The sequence below is a fragment of the Fusarium phalaenopsidis genome (genome assembly GCF_050370095.1).
Source record: "Fusarium phalaenopsidis strain FUZ10S chromosome Unknown contig_32316, whole genome shotgun sequence".
NCBI lineage: Eukaryota > Fungi > Ascomycota > Sordariomycetes > Hypocreales > Nectriaceae > Fusarium > Fusarium phalaenopsidis.
This window is the reverse complement of record NW_028145399.1, coordinates 804,789-818,242: the sequence shown is the minus strand read 5'-3', so window position 1 is coordinate 818,242 and position 13,454 is coordinate 804,789. Positions and strand designations below refer to the sequence as shown.

General features: G+C 52.3%; 5 protein-coding genes across 5 annotated transcripts; 4 read left to right on the top strand and 1 right to left on the bottom strand.

Moving 5' to 3' along the window:
• Positions 1–2,620: 2,620 nt before the first annotated feature.
• Positions 2,621–3,271, top strand: LRP88_11839 (uncharacterized protein; the record flags this gene model as incomplete). The annotated part of the gene is made up of 1 exon (XM_083248254.1): positions 2,621–3,271. One exon carries the CDS (start codon positions 2,621–2,623, stop codon positions 3,269–3,271), a length of 651 nt encoding a protein of 216 aa, XP_083095684.1.
• Positions 3,272–3,790: 519 nt separating this feature from the next.
• Positions 3,791–4,647, top strand: LRP88_11838 (cytochrome c1 heme lyase CYT2; the record flags this gene model as incomplete). The annotated part of the gene is made up of 2 exons (XM_083248253.1): positions 3,791–4,326; positions 4,374–4,647. The coding sequence occupies 2 exons, from the start codon at positions 3,791–3,793 to the stop codon at positions 4,645–4,647; spliced, it is 810 nt and encodes a 269-aa protein (XP_083095683.1).
• Positions 4,648–4,924: 277 nt separating this feature from the next.
• LRP88_11837 (diphosphomevalonate decarboxylase MVD1) lies at positions 4,925–8,515 on the bottom strand (the record flags this gene model as incomplete). The annotated part of the gene is made up of 6 exons (XM_083248252.1): positions 4,925–5,061; positions 5,131–6,220; positions 6,272–6,489; positions 7,215–7,240; positions 7,296–8,405; positions 8,454–8,515. 6 exons carry the CDS (start codon positions 8,513–8,515, stop codon positions 4,925–4,927), a joined length of 2,643 nt encoding a protein of 880 aa, XP_083095682.1.
• A 1,349-nt stretch (positions 8,516–9,864) lies between these two features.
• LRP88_11836 (uncharacterized protein) lies at positions 9,865–10,314 on the top strand (the record flags this gene model as incomplete). The annotated part of the gene is made up of 1 exon (XM_083248251.1): positions 9,865–10,314. The coding sequence occupies one exon, from the start codon at positions 9,865–9,867 to the stop codon at positions 10,312–10,314; it is 450 nt and encodes a 149-aa protein (XP_083095681.1).
• Positions 10,315–12,091: 1,777 nt separating this feature from the next.
• Positions 12,092–13,102, top strand: LRP88_11835 (uncharacterized protein; the record flags this gene model as incomplete). Its single annotated transcript, XM_083248250.1, has 1 exon — positions 12,092–13,102. The coding sequence occupies one exon, from the start codon at positions 12,092–12,094 to the stop codon at positions 13,100–13,102; it is 1,011 nt and encodes a 336-aa protein (XP_083095680.1).
• Positions 13,103–13,454: the final 352 nt, after the last annotated feature.

Genomic DNA, 13,454 nt, shown 5'->3' with positions numbered 1-13,454 from the left:
GTGAGTGGACCATCACAACGAAGGCCGATGTGGTTAGGAAAACGTACCGACACTCTGGCCGATACCATGCGACCTGAGTGCTCTCGGACGTTCTCAGAAAGCAGCAAAAGCACCTCGAGCTGATACGCAGACAACAGGACCACGAGAAAGACATTAGCCACATAGCTCTCGCCGCGCTTTTCCCTGGCGAAGAGGTAAGCTGGTGGTAAGAACACTATAGCCAAGGCGGAACCTCATATCCAACCAGCGGAATTTGGCTTCACGTCGCCAAGAGAGTTCGAGAATCATCAAGACGAGGAAAAGAAGCTCATACCGACAGCTACCTACCACGGGAACGACCCCTCCCCGAGTATTCCCGCCCAAGCCTCTGAGAATCATGACACACCCGGCTGAGTGGCATCCCAGGTCTGCGCCTTGTTTCTCAAGCCTTGATTCCTGCACAGCGACTCGAAACACTCTTGCCTTCGACCTTCTGGTCCAAAACAGAGCTTGTTCGTCTCTTCGTACCCATTGATCCCAGTTCTGGGTGAAGGATGGAAGGTAGCTGCTATGCAATCCGGGGCCATTTCCGACCAAGTTTGCTCGCTCGACTATGAACAGTAGGCACGCAAGGCATCCGCCTTCTTGTATTCTCAGCAGATCAATCTCCGTCTCTGAAGGTAGTTCTGCGGTGTATCCCACGACTTGGCCTCTGGGCGAGGGTCTTCACGACAGGGCCAGAGGCACCGATGGTATGGTATTTATTTTCGATATTGAGCTCCTGGGACATTCAAGTGCCGTTTTTGAGAGCTAACTGTGACTCCTTCATCAGGATCTCCGATTCGCTGGCTCGATTCGACGATGCGACGCACGCCCCAAGCACTCGAGTGACCTTTAGGGATGGCAACTCCAAGCAGTTTGGCTTTCAAAGAACCTGGAAGGATGAGTATGTTTTTCGAAAGAAGCTATCGCGAAGTTACGGCCTCGAGGGCCCTGTCGATCTACGATGCGTTGGAGGTATTCGTCTCATTCGCTGCGCCGGCGGCTGAGTGCTTGGGTCGGAGACTACGACGATTTGGGCAAGATGTCTCGTGTTTCGCGAATGAAAGACGATTGAGAGGCTTTAGAGTCTACGGATGGAAGCATGAAATAAGTTATTTGCCCTGGACTGGGCTATTCATCCACTGACGATGCGCCAGACACTGACAATGGCAGCCCTATCACTCCGAGGCCACGACCGCAAAGAAGCAGATAGCGGCGCGAGTGTACAGAGAGTGCGAAACAATTATTCCGAGCTGCGAGACGCCGGCATCTCAGATCCCAAGTTGCGCTTTCCGACCGTTGATCAACGAGTTCCTAGGGCACCTGGGCCACCTCCTTATCCGCTCTTGTTGTGTGGCCTTGATTATAGATCTACCGAATACCGAGGTAAACTTGCAATGGGAGCGAGATATTGGCTGCGTTTCTATGACGGTGTACGTATACGGAGGGCAGAGTCTTGCTTCGGCCACGAAGCCCCCTATCCTGGTTGAGGAGCAGGTCCTTCTGGCTTTCGATGTTTCGTAGGATTCTTGGCACGCGTGACTTCGCAATGAATGCGTATTTTAATTTCCGATGCTAAATACAACCAAAGATGCTCTGTGCCGGGCATTGTCGTGGGTAGTCATTCGTTGTCTCCTTTGTCACCGCGCGAGGCGAACAATGCATCACCGCCACAGGGAAGAAAGAAGCATCAGGATCTCGGCCATCTGTGCGCACGTCATTTTAAGCAGTCTTTGTTTCCGAGATATCACGGTAATGGGATTCTATACGGCCTTGACAAGGAGATCTCTGGACATCGTAAGCCAGCCAGCATGCTCCCAGGACCCGCCTCGGTACGGCCTACATCCCATCGCCAGAAACATTGCGTATAACATGCACGTAGACAGAGGCAAATTAGGGCTCGGGGTGACATGAATATCTAGGAGGGGGCCTCAGGGCCTTCTCAGTTGGCCTTAGAGCCTAGGCAGCCCATATCCAATACCGCCGTGCGCTGCAGCATCTCAACCCCTGTGGCGCCCGTCGCCAGTGCTGGAGCTTAGCCTCAACCTCAGATGCGTTTGTGACAGTGAATCACTGCCACTGTCTATGTAAACAAACAAGTTCCATCCTCAAGCCCATTCTTCCACGCTTCTGTCTTCTCTTCTTCCACTCCTCTCTCTCGCAGATTTCTCTTCACCCGCATCGCCTTCATCTCTCCCTCTTCCTCGTCTGCCCAAGCTATCATCTCAGCCTTCGGCTTGCCGATGCTTGACTGTCTTTTCTTCCCTTTCATCAAGCGCAAGGTGTACCCGCCCAACGTCCTTCGTCACTAGCAAGCGTTGTTTGATAAAGCTCACTATCTAGCACTGTGTCTTTAGCCACCATGGCTTAACTTGCTAGCCCGGGTCTGACAACCTTTCGTATCTTTCCCAAACTCCCGCAGGAATTGCAGGATAAGATTTGGGTCTTTGCCATTGACGTGGATAGCCCACGAGGTTACAACGTGGGATTCATAGCCACCCCAATCGCGCCAGGCTCGACGACAATCCGATGGGGTCTCAGAAAGATCAGACAACAGCACGCTCCGCGCATTGGACCCAACGAAACAACCCGAAATGTAATGGCAACAGGGCTCGCTGGAGCTGGCGTTGCCAAGCTGCAATGGAGACTTTGGCGACCCGAAGTGCCATTCCGCCTGGAGGACCGTTCGAATGTGGGCGATCCCATGTCGCCTATAAAGGCAGAATCACCCACGGCCAAACGCATCAAGGTGGATGCTACAAAGGATCTGATGGTCATACCCAACATTGGAAGATCCAAGAAGGACGACACCATTCCCGAGATTTATTTGCCGCATCAGATTGTGGCACACCATTCAGACTGTCCGCTCCCGGGCGCGCCTGGTGAGCTCACGTACAGGCTGAAGAACATGCTACCGCTCTGCCCGGATATTCGAGTTCTATACATCGTCATTCACAAATTTCAAGATTCGCAGTCAAAGCCGCTGTCGGAAGATTTCGAAGCGACCGCAGGGCATATCCTTGAGTGGTACAAGAGGGAACTCAAAGATCTCGAGCCACAGACTTCTTCGGCCACCTATCCCCTCGGGGATCGGATTTACTATGAGATCAAGCCTGAGAGCTTCCCCCGCACTGACGAGTTCAGTCGGCTTCTGCAGGATATTTCCGAAGTGAAAGGATGGCACCGGGGCGAATACCCGAACCGCCAGCAACGACTGGCATTCCGCGTCATGACGTGGCGCTATGCCTGAGAACGAGGCTTTTCCTAGCATCGTGAGACGCTCTCACTCAGAGGAAGATAATGGAGAGTCCGGAAGGTATGGGACAAAGGCATTCGGTTTGGCGATCTTGTAAGAAAAGATGATTGGAATTCGGAACTATGGATGAGGCGTTGGGGGACCACGGAAAATAGGGGATTGGGATTGGACTGTATGACAATGATTGACGGACTTGTATGGCATCAAAATGTGTTTGAATTGTATTCGAGCTGAACAAACATCAACTATAGACATTTGAGGTTGTCGCAAGTGAAGCCATCACCAAGTGAAGCTGAAGATGCCGAAGCCCAGCCGGCCCGGACCCGGTAAAAAACCGGCCCAATTTTTTTTTATCCCGCCATGACAAAGACAGAGCCAATCCATCCCGGCGCATTACCATTCATCCTCATCACGACGAATTACGCCATCACGACTTGCCATTGAACTCTCCCACGACACGATACCGTAGCACAAACCGTCGATTGGTAACGCTAGTTCGAGAACCGAGACGCAATGGCCGACGACAACTCTGCCTGTCCCGTCGACCACAAGGCCCGCGAGGCCTGGCTCGAACAAGCTCGTCAAGCCGAAGCCGCAAAGGCGCAAGCACAACCTGCAAAGTGCCCCGTCGATCATACAGCGCAAGCGAAGCCCAAGTCGTGGTCTCAAACCCTCACATCATACCTCCCGTGGTCCTCTTCGCCTGCGCCTGCACCCGCCCACCATCCTCCTACGCCCAACGATGGTCTAGACACAGATCGCGTTGTTTCTACGATTCCACGAACGTCTGGCGGTCCTGCTGTGTGTCCGGTGGATCATGGGAAGGAGGAGCCTGCGAAACCTGCGAATCATGAGATGGAGACGGGTTTGGACCCCTCGGGCAACTGGGTATATCCTTCAGAGAAGATGTTTTTCGATGCCATGAAGCGCAAGGGATATGATGCGCGAGTGGCGGATATGAAGACTGTGGTTCCGATTCACAATGCTGTGAATGAGAGGGCATGGAAGGAGATCAAGGAGTGGGAAGCTCCCTACCTGAAGGGCACCAAGTAAGCCTCCAATCCTCTTATTCTATCTGAAATACTGACTGTACAAGATGCGATGGACCCAAGCTTGAGTCCTTTGCCAACAAGATGGACCACATGACGCCCACTGCCCGCATCAACACCATCCTCGGGTACACGGCGCCCTTTGACCGACACGACTGGGTCATTGACCGCTGTGGTACCCGGGTTGACTACGTAATTGACTTTTACGCCGGGCGGCCAGACGGCAAGGGCGGGCCCAGCTTTTACTTGGATGTGCGACCAAAGTTGAATACGTGGGAGGGTGTCAAGATGCGAGCCATGAGGTGGGCATATTTGGCGTAGGGTGTGTATGCGTATGTGTTGTATGAAAAGCTGTATGATGAATGATATCCATTTGGGCGTTGGGAAAAGTGTACAACATGGAAAAGCATATAGAAAAAGGCGTAACGGGTCTGGGGGACTCTAGCAACATCTCCAATTATCATTTCGAAAGCTCTCTTGAGCTGCATCTCTGGGTATTTTTTACTCTACACATGTCAAATCCATCGCGCGCTCATGAGGCGATGCCCTTGTTCCTTGACGCCAAAACTCCGTGTAATCCATACCGGTCCGTACATCTTCACTGATCCTTCTTGTCTTCGTGCAGGATGGCCATGCGAACAGGCGCTTCGGTCTCGAAGGCCTGAGACTCCAGGTTCCATCCCTTGGCGAGCATCTCCTCCCAAAGCTCACGGTCGTCGTACTTCTGCTGGTAATCTTCATCGATCTGGTCGCCGTCCTTCTTGGGTTCGGTGTTCCAGTTGCTGGGGCGGGAACTTTTGCCACAGAAGATGCGATCCAGTCTCTCGGTGTAGCCCTTGCCCTTGTCCATCTGCCAGGCAATCTCCATGGCCATGAACCACGCGCTGATGGCATGGCCGGCCTCTGAATCCTTCCAGAGCATGATCTTGATGGGCATGTGCTTGTGGCTTGCGTGGGACCAGATGAACAGGGTGCTCATCAGACCGTCGAGGATGGCGATGTTAACGCGAGCTTCTTGACCTCCCATTGCGTTTCCGAAGCTATCGGCCATCTCGATGCGTGCGATACGCTGACCATGTCGGTTTCGAACAACAGGGCTCCAGAAGAGGATACTCTCACGGTGGGCGACTTCACCAGGAGTCAAGACGTTTCCTGACTTGAGATACTCTTCGAACAAGATCGTGGCGCGTTGTCGGTTAAGAACGCTCATGCAGACGCTGCGGACGCCCAGATAATTCATCCACAGGTGAGCGAGGACAAGGACCGTCATCAAATAAACGACGCTCGTGTGATCCTCAACATGCTTGACGACGAATGTTCCGACGAGTAAGCCAATCAAGCCGACTGCAGTCTCCTGGCTGGCCTCCTTTGCGTTGAGCTCAGCTAGGTTGTCGTGCTTTGCAAAGTGAACGCTCAGAGCAGCCTTGCTCGCTCCACCTGCAACACCACAAAGGGCGCGAAGGGCTTCACCAGAAGTGAGAGCCAAGATCTTGCCGTAGGGACCAAAGTAAGGACTGTAGAGCTCCAGAAAGAAGGCCGTGTCGTTGAACAGATCAGCCAGGAAACGGTACCGCTTAGCATCAGGCTCAATCCGAAGACCAAACTGCTGGGCGAAAATAATTGTGGCGACGCGAGACATGGCATCCTTGAGAACCGTGAGAAGCATGGCAAAGGTGGCAGACGAGTTGGCATCTCCGACACCAAGACCTTGGAGGAGGGCTCTGTTTGCGAGGAGAGCGGTGATGGTGGAGAAGAAGGCCTGCAGAGAGTCGAAGAACTGGTAGGCGAAGTAATCACCCGAGACAGAATGGGGGTATCCAACGGGGAGAAAAGCGTCCATGAGGATCTTGCGCATCGAGCGCTTGAAAAGGCTGGGCTTGGCCTTGCGAATGATCTATCGTGAATGTCAGCGGCAGCTCTGCCTGTGATTGAGGGCGACGTACGCGGTTGCTAGGCATGTGCACCCAGCGGCGGGCGACATTTCCTGACTTGTCGAGGTCGATGACTTCGACCTCACGGCCGCGGCCGAGATGCTTTGTGAGGCCTTCCATCGCGATGGTGTTGATGCGAGGAGGAGATGAGATGAGCTGGGGTTGTGAGGGAGAAGCGTCACTTGTGGCACAGTGCTCAAACGACGACCTACCCGCGACTCGTCACTGCTCACTGTTCGAAAGGGTCAGAAAATGGTTACCTAACCTTAGGGACTAAAAACGAAAATGAAAAAAGTACAACATGTTTTTTTACTTCTAGTAGAGCCATCTATCCTCACTTGAACCCAACAACCTGTCTTTTGGGCCAGCTTCGCATGTCGCCGAGGTGCAGCTTGCTAATGTCGATGCTGGTGATGTTGTCTCAAGTCTTGTAAGACGACGGGGTATGGGTCTCCGTATACTATGATGCACAGCATTCTCCTCGTATTTACAAGCGGCCATCTAATGGAATTGAACACATCAACAACCAAAAAGAGTGGTCTTTAGGTGGATGGTAGTTTTTTAGGTACCGACTGGTCAGAGGTGGATTTAGGTGAGCGGAGAGAAGAAGAAGGTTTATAGGAGCGGATTTTAGGAGAGGTTTACCACTTGACCAGGACGCACGCTGAGCACTGGTATATGCTTTTAGGGTGGGAGAGAAAGGGTTTAACCTCCTTATAACACTTTGGCAGGTCTGGTCTTGACGGCGAAGGCCTCTCTGCCTGCTTGTGTAAATGGGCATGTGACGATGAAGCTGTCAACCCCGTATCGACTGGATGTATGACCCATGATTCATCTTGGAAACCCTAACATTCTGGCAAGAGGATTAAAGGCTACCTCTTTACTACCAACTGCATGCTGTGATATCCCTTACCTTGTTGCGAAGTTGATCCGTCGGTATCGTACAATCACACTGACTTTGGGTCCTAATCGTATATGCGGTGCTATTCCGATGTGTATCATTTCTGTCGAATTATTTGCTTTTCATTCCCAATCTACCGTCGGACAGCCTCGCCATCCTCACTAACCAGATACTCCTCCGTCTTGATAGGACCCTCACCAACACCAGTCGAGATGACCCTGCTCACGCCCTCCTTCAGCGTAGCAGCAAGACCACTGTCAAGCTCGAAAGCAGACTTGGCGCTGGCAGCATTCTCCTTGAAGCCATCCACACCGGAAAGAGCCTGGTAGAAAGTGCCCAGAACGGCGTTTGCGTTCTCCTCCAGGTAGTACACGACACAGTTGGGGCCGGCGTCGAAAGTGTAGGCAGCAACGGTCTTGCCGGCCTTGGTGTTGATGTCCTCGACGGCGCGGATGGCGGCTCGGGACACGTCGTTCATGTAAAAGATGGGGGGGTAGGTGTCAGCGCAGGTGGCGTGGAAGGAGTTGGACTCGCGCATCGTCACCTCGGCGAACTTGGCAAAGTCCTTGTTCTTGACGGCCTCCTCCATCGAGGCCATGTTGGCAGGGACAATGTTTGTTATCCTCTCCTTGAAGAGACCAGAGGTGGCGACGGTCTGCTGCATGCCAGAGGTGGACGAGACACCCTTCTTGGCGGCGCTGGCGACGAGGATAAGAGCTCGCATCTCAGGCCAGTGAGACGCAGGGGCGACAAGCTCAGCCTTGGAGTCGCTTCCATCGTCCTTCTCTCCCATTCTCCATGCAACATAGCCACCGAACAGACTGCGGCAAGCAGATCCAGAACCTTGTCGAGCAACGAGCGAGAGGTCCGAGGGTGAGTCAGGGAGCTCGTAAAGGAGGGCAATGGCCTGGACAAGCGCAGCAAAGCCAGCGGCAGAAGAAGCAAGCCCAGCAGCAGTGGGGAAGTTGTTCTCGGAGACAAGCTTCAAGTTCATGGTGGAGAGCTTAGGCAGCGAAGAGTCAGCAGCCTCAAGAGCGGCGCGACGAGCCCGTAGCTCACGGAAGCAAGCCTGAGTTCGGGCGCCAGAGACATCAGCGGATTCTCCATTGAGGGTAAGGCTGTCGCCGCTGGTGTACGAGTTGGAGCAAGAGGCGGTCGTGAGGGTTCGGAGGTCGGCTTGCGAGAGGGTGACGGAGAGGGAGCTGTTGGTGGGAAGGTTGAGCTTGGGATCGCGCTTGCCCCAGTACCTGTTTAATGTTAGACATGTTGAGGGTATTCAGAGTCGAGAGAGGTACTTGACAACAGCAATGTTGACGGGCGCCGTGGTGCTTGCGCGATAGACTTTGTTGTCGGCCATTTTGTCGCGGAGGGGGTATCTGTTGGGTGTGAGGGTAAAGAAGATGACAAGAGGCAAAGTCTAAAGGAAGAGAATGTCTCAGAACTCAAGTACTCGCTCAATTGAACAACACAAGACCAGACTCGTGCCCGAGGAAAAAGCAATCTCGACTACACCGACTTGTTTGATTGTCGGGAAGAGTTGGGGAGATGAGCACTCTCGGCGCCATACAGAGGTGGTAGCCTGAAGGGGCTTAGTGCGGGGTTCAACCCCTCTATTGGACCCCTGGGCTTGTGATCCGCGAATCCCCTCAACGTTGGATCCCTGTCGTTTTCGGGCAGATGCGACCGAGGCTGGTTGATGGGGTCCTGCAGGTGATGCTCAGTTTCCGATATCGACTCGGGACTTATCGTCATCATAAATGTTGGACGTTGAGGTTATCCCGAGTCACGCGGATATGCCCACTTTTATCACCAAGCTTCAACTTGCAGAAGACGGGCGACATGCAACCCAATTCGTGGCATTGCTGCCGCTGTTGCTGTGGTTACAAGACGATCTACCGTTGGAACGTCTAATGATGGTGCAGAAGGCTCTTAAATATGTAGGTTCGTTGTTGAGTTAACCTGGTCTGGCCCAAGTCAATATAGGAATGGGGACCCCTGGGGTTAAAGAGAACTCCCCAGCAGGACTGCACGAAGAATAAAGAAGTAAAGCTATCGGCAAGTCTCAATTGAAAGAAAGTTTTGGCTTTATTCGTGTGAAGAGTCCACGAAGATTAGGTCTACATAGGGACAGGACTGTGGCCATAGTCAGATTGGATGAGCGTGAGGGCCAGCATCAAGACAGAACCTAGAGAAGGAGGTTTCATAGTTCCTCCGAAAATAATAAGAGCAGGAAATCGAAGTAGGAGAGAAACTGTAACGGATACATTGGATAGGAGTAGTCTCTCAGCGCTTGAGCTAGGATGCGTGAATGTCTATCTTACAAGACCGAGAATCGAGAGAAGCTTTCGGCACAGCATCGCATGCTTTCACAATCAGGTTCCCCGGTGACTCAATTAACCTTCTTTTGTTTGTTTACCAATGTCGTCGAGCAGGCTGCAATTGGGAATGGGAAGTCGCATCGGAGTGTCCATATAATCCCTTCGTCACCCTCTCTCAGTCATCTTTCTCTTCCTACTCTTATATCAACTCAACACCCGAGAATTACCATCGACTTATGATTGTTATCATTAACAAGCTTACTATCAACTTACGCTCTATTCTCTTTACACTTACCTACTACTTGTCTCAAGCTACACTGAGTCTTTAGTTCTCTACCAACACTTTCAACATCACACCAACTCGCTCTCGACTTCCCCGACTGCCACTATGGGTTTCGGATATTCATCTATAGGCAGCCAGCCAGGCTCAGCCCACCAGCCCAGACTAACGGCGCCATACCAAGTCATGTCTCTATCCCCGTCGATGAGCGAAGTGTCCCAGGAGGAGGCTCAGAATCCTACCATGTTGAGCCAATACTCCATCGGCTCGCAACACGCTCAAGCTCCGCTCATGATGATCACGATTGGTGGAGATAGACTTCCCATCAAAGCCGTCGATCCCTGTGCCCCAACTGAGACCAAGGACAAGGACATGGAGTACGAGCATGATGAGTTCCTGGTTCTCGACATGTATATCTGGGTCGGGGAGAAGAAGCGCAACCGGGGTGTTTTGGCATGGGCAAACACCCTGGGATGCAACAAGTTCTGGACTCGAGAGCAGAAGAAGGGCTTCAAACAGACAGTCAAAGGCCTGAAAAGTTCAAGCCCAACCAACTGAGTGGTCACGTCAGCAACAACGTGAACCGGAGGCTCGCCAAGCTCGAGATCATGCAGATTCGAGTCATGGCAGGGCATAACAACTCGTGGCTGTTCCACTCGCTGTCGGATGAAAAACCCCGGATACAAAAGACGAGACAAGCCCGGGAGGAAGAGGAGATGGACAGACGGGATCAGATCAGGAAGGAGATTATAGAGTCGCTCATTCGCTGCGGTGTGGTGAGAGACAGAGATGTACGTGCCCTCAGCTGTGCCTAGACTGGCTCAGAGGGACTGGTCTATCTGGTGGTTTTAAGACGGAAAGGCGGATTGCTTCCTAGGAGTTGGTGAATAATTACTGCATGGGTTTCTTTGGCGACCTCGTTCGTGGCTATAGACAGAAAAGCGAATTGCTTCATGGGAGTTAGTGAATGATCATTACCTGGGTTGCTTTGATCACTTAAGCCTTTGTGATGGTTCCTAGGTATCAAACCGTTGGATAATCCTGATGGATTGGGGAACTACATCAAGATAAGTTACCGAAGCTGGCTGTTGATTGCTCAACACATCGACTCTATATTAAATATCTACAGGGGAAGCTAGGTAAACGACTGATCGATCGTACACTCACATTCACCTCTTCCGATAGAAGTCAACTATCTGGGACCTCCTGGATAAAGATCAATTTAGACGGGTATTAGACAAAGCACAGAGGTATCGGATACTAGGCGGGATACTATGGAGGAGAAGCTATCATGATCATAGGTGCAGTGTTTCGCATTCTCTTGTTACCGACACGCTCCATTTCGCACACACGGAAGTGGGATGTCTCGGCCCTGTTGCGAGGCATAGAAGCCGAATCGGTCCGTAGGAGGCACGAAAAAGACATTGACCAGAGCAAGGAATGAATAGAGCGAAGCAAAGACAAGGGATAGCGAGACTGGCTCTATGCGGTTCTCATGCCTTGTTCATTTCTTGACCCGCATGGCCAGCTCAAGACAGAACTAGGTTAGGTAGTAATAGATGAGCAAAATTGTCAGAACACAACAATTGACGAGATTGACAGCAGGGATTCCAGGAACAAGCAAGAGACCGTGTTCCAGACACGGCCAATCAGAAGCTAGGTGCATGATGATTCCAGGGACGGAGCTCTTAGCTACCGCAGATGCTGACGTCATGACCATCGACGGATGCCTCTGCCAAGTTGAGCTGAGCAGCTTGCGACGGCCGTGAATAGAAAGGCCAAGGGATACCAAGACCTGTAAATATTCTTATTTCCACTTCATACGTCCCTTTGTCTGCTATCTTTGTCAGACAGCCTACCTTCTATCTCTCTTTCCTCATCACTCCTTCGAGAAGCACCTCCGAGATGAACCACGCACTAAGACGCGCGACGCTGCGTCTTTCTCCAGCTCTGCGCACGCGACTGCCAACTCAAACATTCTCCCCAACCTTTTGCAGATGCGAAACAGCCCAGACACCCTTCACACGAACATTCATAACATCAAAATACTTCCAGCAGGAGCAAGCTGCGACTAGAGATGAAGACTTGAGAGACAGAGCGCACAAGAGACAAGTGCGCAAGGTCACCTCTGGCACGAGCGCCCAAACGCTGGAAAACGACCGGCCATGGCACCGAATGGACAGTCAAGCCGAGACAGGGGCGGGCGAAGAAGATCTTCCCAAGAAGGAGGATATGACCAAGGGTAAATACCCAAGATGCCTCGATCGAATAAATACTAACAAACCCAGGCCGTCTCCTAACGACGCCGACTCGACTCCTCAAATTGATCCTACCGATGCCCTTCCACCCCGAGCAAGAACACGTCAATAGACCAGTGGGTGAAGATGTGAAGGATGCAGACGACACAGTTGAGCCATTAGCGCTGCTTGTCCATCCTCAACAACCCCTGTCCTACCTTGAGCGACTCATTCAGGCCGAGATTCCCCCAGTACATTACAAGGGCCGAGAGAAACTTCCCGACATTGTTTTTCGCGCCGAGGCAGATCAAGAAGAGCAACATGGAAAAAAGGATGACAAAAAGAATGGGGCCAACGTTGCTTCGTACTCTGGACTCGGCCACGAGGGTCCTTCTCGTAAAGAGGCCAACTGGGTGCGCTGGAGCGGCAGCACCGAGGTCGGCGACTTTATTCGAGACGCAGCCAGAGGGCGCGAGTTTGCCATCGACATCGAGGGCTACAGCAAAGAGCTCCGAGTCGCAGTTCCCAGCTTCAGAGACCGCACATACTACATGCGCATGCGATTAAGACGCATGTCTCGCGACATTGATACCATGGCCAAGGTCAAGAATGAATGCGACGCGCTTGCTCACCAAGGAGCCCACAGGCTTGCGCAGGGAGGGTTTGCGGCTCTGGCTGGATGGTGGGGGGTTGTTTACTATGTTACATTCCACACGCAATGGGGATGGGATCTGGTGGAGCCCGTGACATATCTCGCTGGCCTATCGACCATCATGGGCGGTTACCTGTGGTTCCTCTACATCAGCAAGGATCTCAGCTACAAGGCCGCTATGAAGGTGACGGTCTCGAAGCGCCAGACGGCCTTGTACCAGGAGCGTGGCTTCAACCAGCAAAAGTGGGAACAGTTGGTGCACGAGGCCAACACTCTGCGAAATGAGATCAAGGTGGTGGCGAGCGAATACGACGTTGATTGGGACGAGAACAAGGACCTTGGTGGTGAGGAAGTGAAGAAGGTGCTTGAGGAGGAGGAGAAGGGTAGAGACGGCACCAAAGCGGCCAAGAACAAGAGCGACGATGAAGGGCCAAGAGAGGCCAAGAAGAAGCAGTAAGAGGGTGTCGAGCGCTTAGACCGAAGATAAAGCTTGTACAGTAAAGCATCAGATCATGGCGAGACCGAGAAGTTTCGAACAGACAATGGCTTGTGGTGGTGGAGGGTGAAGATAGCTTGTTAGTGGTGAGGCACTCAAGCTGGGCTGTACATCAGATTGAACAAGGCATTGCGAGGGAGCATTTAGCGATAGCAAACGTGGGAAAGGACCAGAGTGACGCATAAGTCGGCTGCGAATTAGGGAATAATGATGACTCTCATGATTTTACGTTTCTTTTCTTGCTTTGCCGGACCGATCAAGGTCGGCAATTTGTCTTGTGATTGATTCATGAGGGAGAAGCATTCCAGGTCCG